Here is a 21,253-nt window from a genome sequence, read left to right as displayed (position 1 = left end):
CTGCTTCAGGGAAATTGGAAGAGACCCTGATTGTAATATGAGATTGATTAGGTTTTCGATGATGGACCCAATGTTATCTTTGACTGCTTTAAGCAGTGGGGCAGAACAAACATTTAATGGACAAAACAAGGGATTTAGTTTTCCAATAATTTTAATGGTTTCTATGAGATACATAAGAAAATTCACTTCATTTTGATGGTTCGGCACAAGATGAAAGGTTAGCATAATTTATTTGTTCAAACTGGTCACGTAGTCACAAACTTGTCATGAAATAAAGTAGCAAATTTATTGCCCAATAAATTTCTCAAGCTTGGGCATTGACATTCTGCTCCATGTCAATGCCCACGCTTGAGGAAGATGGTCCACTAGTCAACTGACAAACAGTAAAGAACAGCTCTCTTTCATATTGTTTAAAGAAGATTGAATATGAGATGAGATATAGACTTTCTTAATATTGTTGACTAGAGAGCAGTATATACTTAGTTCATTTTTAAAGACATCACAATTAGAAGTGGATGGAGAATACCTCAATGCCCTTTCCGCTTTGTGAAGCCTTCTATTAATGGTAATAAGACTGGCATCAAACCAGGGAAAACCAGACCAGAACAATGTCCGAATTAGTCAACCAGAGCTTGGTTAGACACACTACTTTGAGTAAGGAACTTTGTACCAAATAAAAGATTAATGAATCTGTTTTAGTAATAAATTGGGCATTCACTAACATCAACGATAACATTGAGAGAGTTAGAGTGGAACAGCACTAGGCAATAATGGGTTCAGGTTAGAGAATCTACGAGAATCATGTGAGGCTTTTTTCAGACAAGCATTTTTCCCATTACCCATAACAGGAATTTCATTGGAGTCTGGTAAAATCGCCATGACTGTGCAAAAACAGTATTTTAAAGGGAGTATGAGGATATTCTAAGTAAAAGATAAAGTATCAAAGAAAGATGAGAAAATGAAAAGAAAAAAAGAGAGACATATGTAGCACACCTTAGACAACTCAGGCATGCATAAAGGAGCAAGCTCCTTTGTTGTGCTCCTTCATGCACGTGAAAGAGGTTCATGTCCCTCCGGCATCCTTACCATCACTTTATCCCTGTGCAGGTAGTGACGTCAAGGGGTGGGACCAACAGTAGTCCAGGACGGGAGGAAGAAATCTGGCTCAGGGTTCCCAGCAGCAGGCAGAAGAACAACTGAGAAGAGAAATACTGAGCTTGATGGAAATCCACAATATTAGAGGCAGGCTGGTGTCAGCTGCTGTTCTGGATGGTAACTGATTCCTCCGGCATCCACACTGTTGCTTTAGCCCCCATGCAGGTAGTGACATTAGGGGGCAGGGCCAGCAATGGGACCAGAGGGATGAATCTGGTTCAGGGATCCCAGCGGCAGGCAGGAGAACAGCTGAGAAGAGAAACGCTGAGCTTGATGGAAATCCACAGCATTAGAGGCAGGCTGGTGTTGATTGCTAAGCTGTATGGTCACTGTATATAAATTGTCTATAATGCATTATAGTGTGTGTGGTTTTTTTGTAATCTGCTTAATACAGAAGTTCTAATAGGTGGAATAGAAATATTTTAAATAAATAATAAGTTGACTGGAGATGGGATAGATAGCACCGATATTTGATGCATTAGAAGGTGCCATTCAGTAGTGGAGCAGGGGAAGCATTATCAATTCCACTGCTAAATTCTTGCTGTTATGAGACTTGTTCATCAATGGTTTTCCATCATTTTGCGCTTATTGGAAAAACCTTTGATAAATCAAGACTTGCATATAGCATGGATTTTGACATCTGTATAGTGTCCAGTTAGGGAAATACCAACATCTCATATGATAACTTTTGGCCAGTGTATTAGTGTATTAAAAGTGGCCATTAATGATGTCACTGATTCACCTAGGAGGCAATGACATTGTAGTCTGCAAGGGAGTCAAACTCACAGTCATGAATTAAGCAAGACTTGGTCACTAGCTATATTTCACTGAGCTAGGCTTGCTTGAGATATCATCATCCTGAGGAGAATATGGAAGAAAGAAATAAGCATGAAAGAGATGGAAAAGAAAATTGGGAAATCAGGAGGTATCTAAATTTCTTTAGGGAGATGAGCATGGGAGATGGACCTAGGCTGATTATAGTATTGAATTAGCAGCTGGGTTTGGCTGGCTGCAAATACAATAATAACTTGGCAGTAGAACACTTCTGTGGTTGAGGGATGGGGGGGGGGGCAAGCAAACTAACCTCTGTCCCTGCTCTCTCAAATTCCCAATTTGCTGCTGTCCTGTGGGGCAGAATGTTGGTTGGGCCATGGCCCTACTGGCCCACCATGTTCAGATGCCTATGGTAATAATAAAATGTTAGCAGAAACACATGCTCAGGTAGCTGGGTCTGTCTAGCAGGAAAGATAGGTGGCTGGATATTCAGGCAGCACCTTTGGGATTAGATGGGTACTTGATGTGAAATAAATGACCTTGTATGCTCATCTTCCCAAGATGGTGGAGTATTAAGGAGCAAGATAGCAAACTAGCCTGGATAAGAAATGATACAAGTGTTCTTGTTGTATGAATTGCACTGGTATATATCCTTGTCAATATGGTCAGAAATAACTGCATAGATAGGTTACTGTTTTTCTGCTGTCATCTATTTTCCTATGTGAGTATTGTGCTCATATTCTAAAATTTTAGAAATGCAGTGGGTATGCAATGCTGCCCCCTATAGTAGTGATATACCCTGTTTATATCGTGTAGTTTATTTGCATAGAGAAGTCAGCTGTGTACATCTGCAGCTGACTAGAATATACAGCATTTTCCCACCATTCTGGGTAATTTATTGAAAGATGTTGGAAAAACCTGTCCAAACCGGGGGAAAGTTGGGAGGCTGAGAAGGCACTTGGGAAAGGATAGCTTGCATAAATTATAGGAATCTTTGCCACAGAGCTTAGTAATTTATCTGGTCTTTTAAGACACAAGGGGTGGAGGCAGGGGAGTTGGATAGTTTCTCATTTTGCTGTTAGTGGGGAATAGTGTTCCTCAGCTTCCTGTGTTTAAACCTGCAACATCTCCTTCTAAGATTTCATCAAAAACTAAAATCACAAACCATTCTTAATGGCAGTATTGTACTTCACGGATTCCAGTGTTGAATTGATGTCCCTGGGAGCTTTTTGAATTCTGATCACTCTGAGGTGGGAGTATGTGACCTTTCAGCTTGGGCCCTCAACACCCTGCTCCTTACTACAACAAAGATTGTTGCATGCACACAAACACACACACACACACGCACATGCACACGCACACGCACGCAGTTTCCCTTCTTCCCAGGCTGAACCCCAGTGTAGTCATCCTTTACATGTCCAAACCCACTACTCTCATCTAATCTTCCACCTTTGAAGCTGTGACTTCTGTGTGTCTTGCAAGAATATAGATCCTGAAAGCTAGCCAAGAAATTTATTATATTAGTCCAATAAAAAGATATCACTTTATTATTTTTGTTTTGGCAACTTTTATCAATTAGCAGAGAATCTATAACCATGGTACTTTTTGGCTTGCTCTGTCTGCTCATGATGTACTTCAAATATGTTTTGTTTTTTTTAAATGTGGTGCCTTGTGAGTAATGAGGCCTTAAATAGTTTGTGTGACGAGATCACCTCAAGCCCTACCTGCTCTCCCTGTGGTTCAGACTGAGTAGGAGTCACTGACAGATTCTGTAACTTTAAACAGTCAATGGCAAGAGATGTTCTGACAGAGGGCTGCTGGAACTTGTCCTGTAAGGAATCTTGCCAAGTTTCATCCTGGTCATCTTCACAGTTAAGCAAATAAAAATGTTTCAGGTTTAAGTCATTTTTGTGGCTTTGATTTGTAATATTTGTTTTGTCAATTTGGTTGCCTAGGAAGTAATTTACCCATTAATATCATGTATTTGTTGTATTGTATATATGTGTGTAATGGCTTACTCTATAAGAATGTACACCATTTATAGACAATAGATGAATTCAGATAAATACTGTAAATAAGTGGTGTATGGTCAGTGCATGAAAAATTAGTTGCATATCTCGTATTAAAAGCAAATAGAACTTACTTAACTACCCAAGTACTATACTAGACTTGGAATTTTATTCTGCTATAGTTTAACCAGCAGTATTTCAAAGCATTTTTAGATATTTATAAAGAAACAAAAATGATCTTTTATTGTGGTACAAATGCCTTAACACCAACGGTTTATACCTTCATTATAGATTACAGTATACTCTCTCTTTTAGTATTTATTTTTTATTTTTTATTTAACACTTTTTTATACCGACCTTCATAGTAATAACCATATTGGATCGGTTTACATAGAACAAGGGTATAACTGAAGCAATAAATAAAATAGTAATTAACAAGAGAGGTGAATAAGGCAAAGTTACATTTAACAAGAAGGAAACTAAGAAGGAGGAAACTAAGAAGGTGGTTTGCAGGGCCATGCATGGCCCTGCAAACCACCTTCTGTGTTTAAATGTTTCCAGTAGATATCAAAAACACCCAACATTTCTTAGACAGTACAACCTTATAACTTTAATTTTGCAGCAGGTTAAAAGTGTTAAGACATCTGAATATGAAAAAAGTGAAATTGTACTCTTAAAAATGCAGATACTATTTGATAGAAACAATGTAATTTATGGTATATTCTATATGAATGCATGAAACATATACACATAAAGAACAATAAGACAAACTGTTCAAAGTAATGCATATATTATAATTGCTTTGGAATCATATCTTGCCTGATATCTACTGCAGTAGCATATAACTTTAAAGAGAAGAAGCCGTGATAAAATTGGCAAATTAATTAGAAACCAACTGAAAGAAGTAGATGCAAAGGTTAAAAGTTTGCATGAGGCATGGACATAGTGGGCCGGATATTAAGAGTTATGTGCGAGCGTAGATTTGTGCGTGCAACCCGGCACGCACAAATCTACGCCCGATTTTATAACATGCGCACGCAGCCATGCGCATGTTATAAAATCCAGGGTCGGTGTGCGCAAGGGGGTGCACAATTGTGCAACTTGTGCTCGCCGAGCCGCGCACCCTTCCTCCGTTCGCTCCGAGGCCACTCCGAAATTTGAGCGGCCTCAGAGGGATCTTTCCTTCCGCCACCCCACTTTCCCCTCCCTTCCCCTATCTAACCCAACCCCCAGCCCTTCCTAAAACCTCCCCTTATCTTTAACTTAGAAGTTGCGCCTGCCTCCGGGCAGGTGTAGGTTGTGTGCGCCGGCCAACGGCCAGCCCGCGATCCCAGGCACAGCAGCAAATGGCCACCGTGCCAGGAGGCTCCAGCCCCGGGGCTTGCATCCCGGGGCTTGCGCGCATAGCCGGGCCTATGCAAAATAGGCTCGGCATGCGCAGGAACTGATTCTCGGGGTTACGCGAGTAACTTATGCGTGTAACCCTTTGAAAATCTGCCCCAGTATTTTTAAACAATCTTGGGAACCCAGATAAAATGTACTCCATACTTTAAAAGAATGATTGAAGGGAAAACCAGGCAACTGCCAGCATGATTAATGGTGAGGTGAAAGAAGCAGTTAAACCCAAAAGGGTAACATTCTTAAAATGGAAAGCAGACTCATATGAAGAAAATAGGCAAGAGCATAAGCACTAGCAAGTTAGATGTAAAACAGTATTAAGACATGACAAGAGACAGTTTGATAAGAAGCTTGCTACAGAGGCAAAAACTAGTAACTTTTTTTCCAAGTACATTAGAAATAAAAAGCCTTTGAAGGAGCCATTTGGGCTGCTAGAGAGCCAGAGGTAAAAACTGTGTTTAGGGAGGACAAAGAAATAGCACAAAAACTGAATTAATTTTTTTTGCCTTGGTCTTTAGTGAGAAGGATGTTGTCAACAATACTTAAAACATTATTTGGTAATAATTCTGAGCAACTAAAACAGATCTCTGTGGTAGAAGAGGGTGTAATTTATCAGACTGACAAACTAAAGAGTAATAAATAACCAGGACCATATGGCATCCACCCCAGGGTCCTGAAAGAACTCAAACATGAAATTGCAAACCTGTTGTTAATAAACTGTAACCTCTCATTTAAAATGGCCACGATACCTGAAGAAGATGGCCAGTGTGATGCCAATTTTTAAGAAGGGCTCCGGGGTGATCTGGGTATACTATAGACTGTTGAACCTAACGTCTGTGCCAGAAGCAAGTTTTAAAAACACAGTCACTGGTCATATAGCTAGACATGGCTTAATGGGGAAGAGTCAGCATGGCTTTAGCACAGGGAAGTTTTGCCTTACCAACCTTTTAGATTTTTCTTAAGGTGTAAATAAACATGTAGATGAAAGTGAGCTATTTGATATAGTGTATCTGGATTTCAGAAAGCATTTTGATGCCTCGGGAAATTAAAAAGTCATGGGAAAGGAAACAGTGTTGTGCAACACCCCCAGGCAGAGGCTAAGACCTTGTGTGGATCCGTGAACTGGTCTGGTGAGGCTGGGAAGAGGGTCCTGTACCTGGACAAGAGGCATGCCTCAGTGTTCCTGAAGCTGGAGCAGGAGGTCTTAGGCTTGTAGCAGCTGCCGTTACCTGTGGTTTGAGCCCTTGGGTGCTAATGGAGTCCTCTGGGCACGCCCCGCCTCGCCCCCAGTCCGCCCTGTACCGCCCACTCCCTGCCCCTTTTTTCAAGCCCCGGGACATACGCGCGTCCTGGGGGTTTTATGTGTGCCGCCGGGCCTTTTGAAAATAGGCCTGGCGCGCGTAAACCCCCCTATGCGGGTAAATCCTTCTGGATTTACGTGAGTAGGCTTTTAAAGTTTGCCCCATATTGGAGACAATTTATCAATCAGTGCACAGTAAAACTCTGGAATTCATTACCAGAGAATCTCGTTAAAACAGTTAGCATAGCTGGGTTTAAAAATGGTTTGGACAAATTCCTGGAGTAGTCAAAGTCTTATTAACCAAATAGTCACTAATCACTGCGTGATAGCAGCAAAGGATCTATTTACTGTTTGGAATCTTGTCAGGTATTTGTGACTTGGGGCCTCATTTTCCAAGCACTTTACCGCGTGCGATAAATTCGCAAATTGCATTAACAGCTGTTAACATGATTTGTGAATGCAAAGTAGTCATTTGGTATTCAGGGGGCAGAGCATATGTAAAGCGGGAACCTGTGTATCGTGTGCAGCGAAACAGCCACAGTGTTAGCGTGGCTAATAACTACAACTCCAACCTCGCGTTATGGACTGCGCTACGGGCCAGAGAGAGAGAGAGAGAGAGAGAGAGAGAGAGAGAGAGAGAGAGAGAGAGAGAGAGAGAGAGAGAGAGAGAGAGAGAGAGAGAGAGAGAGAGAGAGAGAGAGAGAGTAGAGAGAGAGAGAGAGAGACTTACTATAGTGCCTATGCCCTACATAGGTATATTCAATCCCTATGGGAGGGCTACCTACTAACTCGGGGGTGGGGATTAGGTATGAGCGTCGGGGGTTGGGGGCCACTTTCGCATTCCACATGAGACCTACGGACAGAACAGTGGTCTCTAGTGCAGATTTGCTGGCCGTCGGAGTGAGGACGCTCACTCCAAGCGGAGATTTGGCCAACATTCTCTCCACCTAGCATGTTGTTGCCCAGGTAGAGTGTCCATCAAGCTAGGTAGAGAGAACGTTGCCCAAACCACTTCTTGGAGTGAGCGTCCTCACTCCGACGGCCAGCAAATCTGCACTAGAGACCACTGTTCTGTCCGTAGGTCTCATGTGGGAATGCGAAAGTGGCCCCCAACCCCCGACGCTCATACCTAATCCCCACCCCGAGTTAGTAGGTAGCCCTCCCATAGGGATTGAAATACCTATGTAGGGCATAGGCACTATAGTAAGTCTCTCTCTCTCTCTCTCTCTCTCTCTCTCATCTCTCTCTCTCTCTCTCTCTCTCTCTCTCTCTCTCTCTCTCTCTCTCTCTCTCTCTCTCTCTCTCTCCCTCTCCCTCTCCCTCTCCCTCTCTCTCCCTCCCTGAAACAGGCTGTCTGGGACTATTGTGGCAACTGGCAAATATCGTGCACCGCACACGATGTTTCCCCACTGTATGAAAGAAGCCTCATTTGCATTGGTAACGCCCCCTAATGCATTACCAATGTGATATTTGAAAATAAGGCCCTTGGATTGACCAGTGTTGAAATTAGGATACTGGGCTTGATGGACCCTTGGTCTGACCTAGTATGGCAAATTCCAATCAAAGGATTAGTGGTACCTATTTGATTTTTTATTTTGGTTTGTAATTTGTTTTTATTTTGAAATTGGTTTATTTTAAGCTATTTTATTATATGTATTAATATTGTAAACCACTTTAAGTGATTTTTTTAAATCAGTAAAGTGATATACAGGGGAGCCAAGATGGCATCCTGAAAGAGAGACGTGCTGGATTAGCTCTGCTCTGCGTTGTTTTTTCTTGTTTTTCTTTCTGGCTGCTAGGTAAAGCACACGAAAAAACGCCGTATTGCCATCATGAAAGTGAGTCACTAATACTGAGAAACCATTGATAAAGGGTATCGGATATCAATTAGAATTGTCACTATTGCCTCAAGTCACCATCGTGGGTTTCGAAAAAATAAGAAGGACAGTTTTCATCTTTAATTAAGTTTTCAACTAAAAGATAAGTTGTAGCATTGAGTTCATGAAGAAAGAGTTTAAATATACAGATGTTCACTGAACTTATGCACAAAAAAATATTTTAAAAATACTGAACTTTCTGACCGATGATTAAACATAAGGCTGAGTTTTAAAGTGTTTAACTCAACAATGAAGCCTATTATGATGGTCATAAAATCAATATCTGATTTCTGGTAACAATGGTTTATGCGTCGCAAGTATACAGAATATCTATGGATTGAAGTTGGTTCATATGAATGTTGCTAGGTAAAGCATGCCACACACCAACTGTAAGGGCAAACTGCAGGAGGTAGCCCCAGTTCCCTCCCCACTAGGCCCGGTTCCACAGAGAATTGAGGGCTATTGGAAGCACTGTGACTCCCGCCATAGAGCGAACGGCCACGTTACTTGCTTCATCAATCTCGTTGAGTCCTGGAGCACCGATAACGCCCTCCCCCCCCTGTGGTGATCTGACCTTTGAATTAGACTGACCAGTGGAACGCCTGGGAACAGGTCAGCTACCCCTGGAGGCTGTTGGGGTGAATCCCTTGGTCCCAGCTGAGAAACCTGAAGTAAGTGAAAATTTTAACAATGTTCTTCAATCACCGGGTCAACATGCTTCGAGGAGAGAGTCAGAATGCCATGAGTTGGTTGTAATGGCGTTGACTCCCATGGGGATAGGAGGAACTGCTAGTGTCCATGGTAATGTGGTAATTTCTAGTGGTCTGGACTTGGCTGGCTCTATTCCTAAATTGACTGTTGTTAAACCTTCAGTCATTACATTGGACTCAGTATGATCTGCGATAATGACTTTGGAAAAGTCAATTTCTTCTTTAATTTCTTTAAATCGAATACAAACCTCAGAACATCTGGTTGCTTCGCACACCATAAAGCTGGAAGAAATGGAGCAGAAAGTGATTCAAATTTAGAAGGTCCAAACTGGCCTAATACAGGGTGACATGACTTATTCAAAGAGACTTGAGAAAACTGAGAATGAAGTGAGGTACTTGAATTTAAGAGTGCTGAACTTACCTCAGATTCAACATGTCTCTCCTTGGGATCAGTTTAAAAAATATCTCCAGGAAATTCTGAAGATTTCATCTGAAGCACTGCCACCTTTTGCAAAAATTTATTTTAGATCCTTTGATAAAAGAGATGATATATCCTCTCAAGTATTGGGTTCAGTATCCCCAATTGCTGATTTGTCCGCTTTTTTGGAATCTTTGGAAGAAGAACAAGTTGAAAAATGTGGAAAATTATTGGTTAAGTTTATTTTTCCATCTGACAGAGACTTGGTTCTCAAATTATTTCTACATAATAGACAAGCTCCATATTATGGACAGAAACTATGGATCTTTCCGGATATTGTAAAATCTACACAGCAGAGAAGGAAGGAATTTCTAGCTCTTTGCCAACAAGCTAGACAAATAGGAGCCCAGATCACAATTCGATATCCTTGCAAATGCATTATTAAAATTAATAATGTTAAATATATTTACTTTGAACCTTCTGATTTGAAGGTCCTTCCTAGCTTCTTATGCTTTATTAGGAAATACAGCTAAGTAATCGCAATGTTGAATTATTGGGGATATCTCTCCTTATTTTCTTAAATTTGTTTGCTGATTGGAAATGCTCTTTAGAATCTTGGCTCCCCCATTGCATGGTACCTGGGATGTTAATATAATGTATTTCCTCGTGGGGATATTTGCTTTTTGTTTTGTTGCTATATTAATGTCCATACTATTGACATGTTTTGTTTCTTGTCAAATTGTTATTATAATTAATAAAGAGAAAATTATAAAAAAAAAGTAAAGTGATATATAAATATTAGTAAATAATAAATGTATCAAAAGTGGATGTTCTAGGAAAAACATATGGTAAAATTCACTGTAATTAGCATTAGGCTTGTATACATTAAATAAGGTAAATGGTACACTATATAAGGTCTCTCCAGTTATAACAAAACGCCCATCTGGATCACATGAATTATGATGAACATCAAAAGGCAGAGATCTATGTATCAGAAATACATACTCCATGGCTTTTGGAGCCAAGAGGCTGGAAAAAATCTGACCAACCCAACCCTTGCACAATTTAGCATGTTAAGGCTTTGAAAGAAGGTGTTCCTGTAAAAATTGTGAGCCTGCTGCTGATTGAAATAGTTCAAAATTCTCTGCCTCTTGACTGGGGAAGATATATCCCGTACATTCAAGGAAAGAATATTTATCAGAGATCTCTTTATTTTTAAAGAATTTACAGAAGTTTTTCATATAGTTCATATGTAGTGAATGTAAGATTTCACATCTAAAGTGCCCAGTTTCTTATAACACTAATATCACATTAAACATCTTAGGGTATTATTTTTCAAAGCATTAGCTCGTACGTTAGGGCCTTAATAGATTTGATTTCTTCTACACTACTACCCATTGACGACACAATTGAAAAAACATTAAACATAGCTAACATGTATCTAGATATCATCAAACAACTACTAAACCAAATGGAATTAGTAATTAATATAGAGAAAACAGAATTTATACATTTAGAACAGAAAAATATTGAGATCGTTCAAAACCCAATTATACTCAAAAATAACCAAAAAATAGAATTAGCAGAAAAAGTACAGAACCTAGGAGTAATAATTGACACAGAACTAAGCTTAAAACAACATATATCTTTAAAAGTAAAGGAAGGATACACCAAACCTATGGTGCTTAGAAGACTTAAACCACTTCTAACAACTGCCAACTTTCGATCAGTACTGCAAGCTTTGATTTTTGCAAGCCCTGATTACTGTAACGCCCTTCTACTAGGTCTACCATACACTTCACTAAGACCACTACAAATTTTACAAAACACAGCTGCTAGAATCTTGACCGGTAAAAGCAAAGGAGACCACATCACAGAAACTCTGGTGGAGTTACACTGGCTACCCATTGAGCAAAGAATTCAGTACAAATCACTATGCACCATACATAAATTAATACATAATGAAAAAGCAGAATGGCTAAACACAGCCCTTCGCATACACGTCCCGAACAGAAACCTGAGATCAGCCAACAAAGCACTCCTAACTATTCCATCAATCAAAACAGCAAGAGTAACACAAGTAAGAGAAAGAGCACTATCCTTGGCAGAACCCATACTATGGAACACTATGCCCTTGGAGTTAAGATTACAAAGTGACAGCAAAACCTTTAGAAAAAATTTAAAAACCTGGCTCTTTAAACAAGCTTATCAAAAAGAGAAGGGAGAATAGTACCCAGGGAAAAGCAAGGTACAAACAATTGAACACCCACACACACAACCAAAATCAATATCTGTGTAGTTTTTATTTGTTATTTTAGTTTAATCTTCATTTTTTTCATTCATCAATAAAGGATAAAAGTACAATGATAAAGCTAATCTCGTACCCAAAACTGATACAATGAGAAATGGACATGATTTATCACACTTACCAATTAATATTGTTTACAAACTATGTTATCGAACCTTAATGGCACCTGTGTAATTTGATATATTTTAGCATCATTTTTATGTGCCTTACTGTAAACCGTTGTGACGGTACCCATCTGAATGACGGTACAGAAAAAAAAAGTTTATATCAATTAATAAATAAATACATAAATACACATTTATCAGTAATATTCAGTCTTGATTAGAAGATAAGTAGTAATAGTTGTTTTTAGGTTTAAAAAATTCTTGGCTTTCATGTTTTAACATATAAATCTGATTATTCTGTGTCTTTGCTTTGGTTTATTAATTAAAATTATCATTTAAAATTGAAATTTGATGTGATGCTCATAAATTGATGGTCCCCTTTGGGAACTCTAAGGGTACAGTGACCAAGTATTCAACTAAACTAGGTATCAATTCTGCATTTAGTAATAGTTGTCTTAAATGAAATGATACATATTTTAGTGTTCAGTACAACATTAAGTGCATATTAAAATGGTTGTGTATTGAAAATATACATTAGCAATGTACTGATAACAGATTTTTGCACTGCAGCCTAATACAGAGAGTGATTCACAGTGCAACTATTAACATTGCCTACTGTAGGACATTAGCAGAGGATTTGTAAATGGGGAAAATTGTAAACAAAGAGCAGTTCAGAAGTACTTTCCATGTCTATTTAGACATAAGTTTCTTACAAAAGCGAATCAAATCCGTGAAGCATTAGGAGTTCCTCATATGTGTGCATATAATATTTGTAAATTTGTAATATGTATGTATATATCAGTATAATTATATTTTATTTCTTTGTAGATAATTAGCACCATGGAACCTCAGGTGTCAAATGGCCCAACATCTAATACAAGCAATGGACCCTCCAGCAACAGTAGAAATTGTCCATCACCTATGCAGACGGGTGCTGCCACTGATGACAGCAAAACCAACCTTATAGTCAACTATTTACCCCAGAATATGACACAAGAAGAGTTCAGAAGTCTCTTTGGGAGCATTGGTGAAATAGAATCTTGCAAACTTGTGCGAGACAAAATTACAGGTATGTTCTTAATCATTCTAGACTCCGTTCTATCTGGCATATAGTGCCATCTACATAATAAATAACCTAAGGTCAAAACAGCTCCTATCTTTAACAAAAACAATGGAAAAAGAGAGGGAGATCCTTGCATTTTGTCTTGTAGGGTTGGTTTAAATGGCCAGAAATCAGTCTTTCTGAAATTTAATTTCTACAGTAATGCATTGGGTGTACAGTGTAACTGAGGAGTGACTTCTGTATCCAACATAAGTGTAGAGCACGTGTTTGCTATTAATCCTTTTCTCTTCTTAAAAGGAGCTTTGTGCAATGCTTTAGCTTTTAGCACTTCATTGCAGCTTCATTGTCCTGAATGCCTCTGACCTTTTTCCGTGGGCACATTTCTAAAAGTATCATCTTATTTGGTAAATTGATTCTTTAACAGGCCTCTGTTAAACAATCTATTGTCCTGTAGGCTTCAGGAAGTAGATCCGAAAAACTGATTGTCTAGACTATATAGGACTCTCAAATTAGGAGGGCATGCCTACAACTACTACTGCTGCTGCTACAATTTATTATTTCAATAGTACTATTAAATGTATGCATAACTTTAGTACTATTAAATGTATGCATAACTAAATGTATGCATAACTTTACTGAATGGAAAGTTATGTTTCACCAAATATTTTTTTAAATTAATAATACTGAAAATGTTCAGGTATCTCTAGGACTACCAAATTGTTAACTAGAGTAATGGTCTTTTAATATTGTAACTTGCTTATAAATCTAAAATATTTTTGGTTTGTTGTGAATCTACCACTGAAATGAAGAGAGATTGGGAATTGCTGCACGGTTACCCTGGAGCTTGTGCTTTTTTTACATGTCAGGAGTAGACACAGAATGATGTAAAAAATGTCATGTACAGTGCCACCTGTCCTGCAATTTTTACATGTTTAGATTCTGTGCCATAAAATACATCCCGTGTTCTATGAACCCTTCCTTGAATAGGAGGAAAGAGGGGAATGGAGGAACAACTGCTTTTATGTGTTGGGATTCACAAGATGGGAAGATTAGGTGCACTGCCATTTAAATTGCAATTTACAATGTAGACTAGTATATAAAGTTATGAGCAGCTTTTAGGTTATTTCTGTATTGCTGATGTTGCGTTTTTGCTTAGCAGTTCCATCTTTTTATTTTTATTTTTTTTTAAATATTGTGTTCATGCCCCGAGTATAAAATAATTCTCCCCACGTGCAAGAGACTGATTGTTGTAGTGTGAGTAACATTTAAAATAGGACAGAATTATGGTGTATGTTAATTACAGTATTTATTAATTTTCAAATTCTTAATTCATGATTTTTAGCACAGTAGTGGAATGTTGAGACATACAGTGTTGTCTCCGCCTTGGAAAGACTCTCTTAAATGAACATATTTCTTTACTAAAGAGGAAAGTATGCTAATTTGTGCATCAAACTAGGTTGAATAGGAGAAAATGACAGCTTCTGCGACAACCTTTAATTTGATATGCAAAACTAAAATTGTGCAGTTAAGTTTTTGTTTGGTGGCTTCCCAAATATAGACAAGATATAGTATTTGAATTTAAAGGAGGAACTAATGAATTGAAACAGAAATATAGTTTGTATGAAGCTTGTAATTTTATAGGTGCCATGTGTTCAGATGTTAGTTGAGAACAGGAATTTTTTTTACCATCGGTTTTTTTTATATTAACTCCTACAGCAGTCAGGATCCATACCAAATGATTCCTGGGTTGGGCTTCTCTCACTTCTTGTGGCATATCATCCTTCCACAGCCTAAGCTCATCTCCAGCAACAGGAGGGAAAAATTCAAATATAAGTTCTCTCTCTCTATCTCAATCGGAAACGTCTTAAGTAAAAATATGTCCCTCTGAAACTCGTATTTATATTTCCATTCATCCTGTATTATCAAATGAGTGCAGAAGTAGCAGGTCATGATACGAAAGAAGTTGGGTGGGTTGATCTGCTGCAGGAGTTAACAGAAAGGAAATAGGTGGTAAGAAAAGTATCACAGTACCTATAGGGTAAGGTTAACAGCAGTTTGGAGAACTTGTCTCCCCCGAAGGCCACATCTGCTGATGCTCATTTTTTCACTCTTATGTTTTGTTAAGTTATCAGACCCATTTGGCTGCTGTACAAATGTTCTCTAATGTGACATTTGCCTGCTCTTACAGGCAAAGATACTATGGATGTGCATTCGTTTAGATTTAAATAGAAAAGTGCGTTGAATGAGTCTGTTCAGTTTGGTTTGGGTCAATTGAATTGAATGACTATGGTCCCTGGAATAATTGTAATCCTTTTTGGCCGGTCCCATTAGTCTTTGGGGGAAGCAAAGCAATGCATTGTTTGGATTTGGAAAGCCATATAGAACAGAGCTGGTTGGGATGGGGCAAGGAAGGAGCAGGACCAATTGTGTGTTAGCAATTTTTCAAACATAAATAAGGTGAAATCACAAATTTAAGTATGAAAAGACTTTTTTCCAAAAATATATAAAATTCAAAAACCTAAAATTTATAAACAAAAAATCTCATCACATTATATTAATCTTACAGAATAAAAAATACAAAATCACAGTCCAAAATAGACAAGCCACAAAAAGCATATACAGTTATACTCATAAGTTTACATACCCCTGACAGAATTTGTAAGATGTCTAGCATTTTAAGAAAACATGAGTGATCAGACAAAACACATCTGTCATTTTTAATTTTTCAAATTACACTATTATGTATTACAGAATAGCATAATCATTAAACCATAGCAATACAGGAAATAATAAAATGGTCCTGTTAAAAAGTTTGCATACCCTTAGTTCTTAATATCGTATATTGTCCCCTTTTGCATCATTGACAGCTTGCAGTGTTTTGTGATAGTTGTGAATGAGACCTTTTATTTTCTCTTGGCAAAAAGCCTCCAGAATCCTGTAAACCTACCCCAAACCACTCCTGCGCGTGCCGAGCCTATTTTGCATAGGCTCGGCAGCGCGTGCAAGCCCCGGGATGCGCATAAGTCCCGGGGCTTGCATGGAGAGGTGTGCCGGGGGGCGTGTCGGGGGGGCGTGTCGGACGTGACGCGGCATTTCGGGGGTGTGGCGCGGGTGTCACGACGTTTCAGGGGCGGCGCCGCAGGCGGGTTTTGGCCCGGAGGCATTCCGGGGGCGTGGCTGTGCCCTCCAGAATAGCCCCCAGGTCGGGTGATGGCGCGCCAGCAGCTTGCTGGCGTGCGCAGATTTACATCTGCCTCTGGCAGGCGTAAATCCTGCGATAAAGGTAGGGGGGGTTTAGATAGGGCCGGAGCGGCCTCGGAGGGAACGGAGGCAGGCTGCTCGGCTCAGCGCGCGCAGGCTGCCCAAAATTAGCAGCCTTGTGCGCGCCAATCCCGGATTTTAATGGATACGCGCAGCTATGCGCGTATCTATTGAAATCCCGCATACTCTTGTTTGCGCCTGGTGCGCGAACAAGAGTACACGCTCGCACAAAATTATAAAATCTACCCCTTTGGTTGTCTAGCATGAACTTCATATTTAAGTTCTCACCAAAGTGGCTCAATGATGTTTTTTTTTGCTCAAGAGACTGTGATGGCCGCCCCAGAGCCTTCACTTTCTTCTGCTGCAGCCAGTGAAGAGTCGATTTGGCCTTTTGTTTTAGATCACTGTCATGTTGGAAAGTCCAAGTGCGCACCATGCGCAGGTTCCTGGCTGATGAATGCAAATTCTCCTCCAATATTTTCTGATAGGATGCTGAATTCATCTTGGCATCAATTTTGACTAAATTCCCTGTGCCGCTGAAGCTCGCACCCCCCCCAAATCAGCAGAGATCTGCCTCCACACTTCACGGTAGGGCTGGGGTGCTTCTCTTCATAGGCTTTTACTCCTCTCCAAACATAATGCTTATGGTTATGGCCATAAACTTCAGTTTTGGTCTCCTCGCTCCAAATGATTTTGTTCCAGAAGTTTTGATGCTTCTCTAGGGGCTGTTTGGCATATTCTAAGCAGACTTTTTTGTGGCATTGGTGCAGCAATGCCATTTTTTTTCTGGAAACTCTATTATGCAGTCCACTTTTGTTCAAGGACCTCCTTAGAAGTAAAATTTAAAACCTGCACGCGGGTGCACGTGTGTGTGTTTGCTGGCGCACACACATAGACGCGGCGATTTTATGAATTATGCGTGCGTGTTATAAAATCGGCTATATTTATTTATTTATTTATTTTTAACTTTTATATACCGACATTCTTGCATTAAATGCAAATCATGCCGGTTTACAGTGAAACAGAAAAAGCAGGAAAAAATTCCTTAGTCGAATACAATGAAACAGCTTAGTTAACAAAGGAAACATAAAAATAAATTTTTACATATACACAAAGGTTTGCACGAAGGGGTGCACAAAGGGGAGAGCCCCTTTGTCATGCCCCTTCGGCACACGACGCCTGGTGTTGAGGCTGTCTTAACTATATAGGCTATATGCGCATTATGGGCCGGATTTTAAAAGGGTTAAGCACATAAGGTACGCGCTTAACTCTTTAAAACCCCCCCTGCGCGCTCCGAGCCTATTTTGCATAGGCTCGGCGGCGCGCACAAGCCCCGGGATGCGCATAAGTCCCAGGGCTTGCCTGGGGGGGGCATGTCGGGGGGGGGAGGGGCATGTCGGGAGTGACGCGGCGTTTTCGGGGCATGTCTGGGGGCGTGTTTCCGGCTTGGGGGCATTTCGGGGGCGTGGCCGAGTGCCCCGACACTGCGGCCTGTGTCGGGGCCTGCCGCGCCGGCGCGCGTAAGTTACTACTGCCCGGAGGCAGTAGTAACTTTTAAGATAAAGGTAGGGAGGGGGTTTAGATAGGGCCGGGGGGATGAGTTAGGTAGGGGAAGGGAGGGGAAGGTGTGTGGGGGGGTGAATGGAAATTTCCCTCCGAGGTCGCTCCGATTTCGGAGCGGCCTCGGAGGGAACGGGCAGCGCGCGCAGGGCTCGGCGCGCGCAAGGTGCACAAATGTGCACCCCCTTGCGCGCGCCGACCCCGGATTTTATAAGATACGCGTGGCTACGCGCGTATCTTATAAAATCCTGCGTAGATTTGTAAAATCTACCCCTATATGTGTGCACGATTTTATATTTTCACATATCTGTGCGCATATGGTGACTAAAGCTCATAAGTGTAGGGAATTTTAGTGGTTACGGGCGCCAACGCAATTACCTGTTTCCCCAGTTCGTTCCCACTTTGGCCCAGTAAAGGAGAGGACTTCCTAAATCTCCTGGCTAACTTGCCTCCCTTTTACCCCATTAGCCTGGAGCCTTAAAACCCCATTGACTAGCCTAGTTTTTTTTTGTTACACAACTTACACACTGTGCATAGCAGAAGGAAAGTTACACAGTAGGGGACCCTGGCGCGTGCTTGTGCGGGTAAACACTTATGCGCAGACTTCATGGTGCAGTTTTGGTCCGCCCATGCCCTACCCGGACCATGCCCATGCCCCACTCCTTTTGGTGAGAAAGGTTTTTTATGCGCATACCCACACGCCAGGCTGAGTCATGCGTGTATCTCCTGGCTTTGGCACGCATAGGGCTTTTAAAATCGACCAGATATTGTGCATTCTGAAACGAGAACACCACTTTGTTTCGGAGAAGCCTGTATTTCAAGGAAGTTGCTTGTAGTTTTTCCTTTGCATCCCAACAAATTTTCCTGGCTGTTGGGTCTGAAATCTTTCTTGGTCTACCCCTCCATGGCTTCATAATGACAGAAACCATAATTTTCCACATCTTGATTAGAGTTTGAAAAGTACTGATTTGCATTTTCAAAACTTTGGATATATTTTTAGATCCTTTTCCTGATTTATAAAGTTGGACTACTTTTGCTTGCAGATCCTTTGGCAGTTCTTTTGCTGTCCCCATGCTTCAGTAACCACCAAAATCAGTGCAGCTTTGGATGAAATGCACAACGGTTTCTGAAGAGCTAAAAAACTCATTGGCTGTTTGTACACCGACACTAATTACAATCAAACAAGGCACATGTGTGGATGCCTACTCTTCATTGCCATCTCAACCTGTGTGTGTCAACTCCAGTGTATATTATGAGGCCAAACATTAAAGGCAATGCAGTCTTTTCAACAGAACCATTTTATTATTTCCTTTATTGCTATGGTTTGTTTAATGATTGTGCTATTCTGTGATTCATAATAGTTTAATTTGAAAAACATTAAAAATAGCAGATGTGTTTTGTCTGATCTTAAAATGCTACACGTCTTACAAATTCTGACAGGGGTATGTAAACTTATGAGCACAAATGTATATACAGAAAGTTGTATACTTCTAAATAAAACACACTCGCTTCATTGGTGCTACCATCAGCAGCTGACAGTCTCTTCCTCCAAATTGTAATTCCAATAGACAGTGACACTATATGGAACTCAAAAACAGAAGCTGTCATCTTCAAACTTTGCAAATTACAAAATAGCCACAGATATTCAGTGAAAATCTGAAGGTCCAATGAGACAGAGGTCAGCTGCAGAACAAATTATTTAAAAAGATCCTGACTTGGGCCATGTTTCATCTTACTCCAAGGCTGCCTCAGGGAAAAATGTAATCCTAAAAAAACAACATAACTAATAAACATCAGTTCAACTAAAACAAATCATCAAAAAAATCATCAAAACCCTATGTCACCGCCCACTACTTATTTATTTATTTATTTTTAGGTTTTTATATACCGGAAGTTCCTGTATACAATACATATCACTCCGGTTCACAATTAACAGAGAAAACTATCGCCGGGAAGGCGGTTTACATGGAACATACATGGAACATGGAACATATCGAATAAACTATAATAAAGTACAATCTAATTTAAAACAACTGAAATAAACTTAGGAAATAACTTGGTACATGTAACTGAAGCAAGATGAACATTACATTGCTGCAAGGCAAGGCTGGATGTTTGTTCTTATTGCTATTAGCTCTCTGGGAAAGCTTGATGGAATAGCCAAGTTTTGAGTTTCGCCTTGAAAGTAATGTGGCATGGTTCAAGACGGAGGTCTGGTGGTAGTGAGTTCCAGAGAGACGGGCCCGCTGTGGATAGAGCACGTTTTCTCAGGGTAGATTTTGCAGGTTGTGTGATCATTCTATTCTGGTATGCCGTTCTGGTTGGTTTGTTAGAAGAGTGTAGTTGAAGCTGGAAAGTTAGGTTGAGTGGGGAGATGTTGTGAAGGGCCTTGTGAATCATCATGCAGGTCTTGAACTGAATCCTATATTTGATGGGAAGCCAGTGGAGATGCTGGAGGATCGGGGTGATATGGTCCCTTTTTTTGGCATTGGTAAGTATTCTTGCAGTGGCATTCAGTACCATCTGGAGTGGTTTGGTAGTGTATGCTGGAAGGCCTTGCAGGAGTGAATTACAGTAATCTAATTTAGTGAGAATGATGGCCTGGAGTACTGTGCGGAAGTCCCTATAGAGTAGAAGGGGCTTTAGTTTCTTCAGCACTTGTAATTTAAAGAAGCATTCTTTTGTGGTGTTATTTATGAATTTGTTGAGGCTGAGTCTGTTGTCTAGTAGTACTCCCAGATCTCTGACTTGAGGTGCTGTGGAGTATCCTGAGGCGTCTGGAGGGTTGCTGGATGTTGGCGGGGCAGATTTATCTGGTGCTATTATGAGGATTTCCGTTTTTTTGGTGTTTAGAACGAGGTTGAGGCTGGTTAGAAGATCGTTGATGGATGAGAGGCATTTTTTCCAATGATCCATGGTTTTGTGTATGGTCTCTGTGATAGGTATGAGAATTTGTATGTCATCTGCGTATAGGAAATGGGTGAGTTTGAGGTTAGTAAGCAGATGACAGAGTGGGAGAAGGTAGATGTTGAAGAGGGTGGGGGAGAGTGATGATCCTTGTGGTACCCCCATCTTGGCTTGGATGGGGTGAGATTCCTTATTGTTTATCTTAACTTTGTATGATCTGTTCTCTAAGAAGGATTTAAACCAGTTAAAAGCTGCTCCAGTGATGCCGATATTTGTCAGTTGTTGTAGTAGGTTAGGGTGGTTCACGGTGTCGAAAGCTGAGGAAAGATCCAGGAGCGCGAGGAGACAAGGTTGGCCTTTTTCGAGATTGAAGATGATGGTGTCCGCTAGTGTGGCTAATAAGGATTCG

The 21,253-nt window shown here is 40.4% G+C and overlaps 1 protein-coding gene across 1 annotated transcript in view; it reads left to right on the top strand.

Moving 5' to 3' along the window:
* Nucleotides 1–12,875: 12,875 nt before the first annotated feature.
* Nucleotides 12,876–21,253, top strand: part of ELAVL4 (ELAV like RNA binding protein 4) — a 187,048-nt gene continuing 178,670 nt past the window's right edge. The window contains exon 1 of the mRNA XM_029618774.1: nt 12,876–13,122. Coding sequence (XP_029474634.1) covers nt 12,894–13,122 — 229 coding nt within the window. The 5' untranslated portion in view covers nt 12,876–12,893. The remainder of the gene's footprint in view (nt 13,123–21,253) is intronic.

This window comes from Rhinatrema bivittatum, chromosome 10, assembly GCF_901001135.1.
Source record: "Rhinatrema bivittatum chromosome 10, aRhiBiv1.1, whole genome shotgun sequence".
NCBI classification, from domain to species: Eukaryota; Metazoa; Chordata; class Amphibia; order Gymnophiona; family Rhinatrematidae; genus Rhinatrema; species Rhinatrema bivittatum.
The sequence above is the reverse complement of the archived record's forward strand: the minus strand, read 5'-3'. Positions and strand labels throughout refer to the sequence as shown.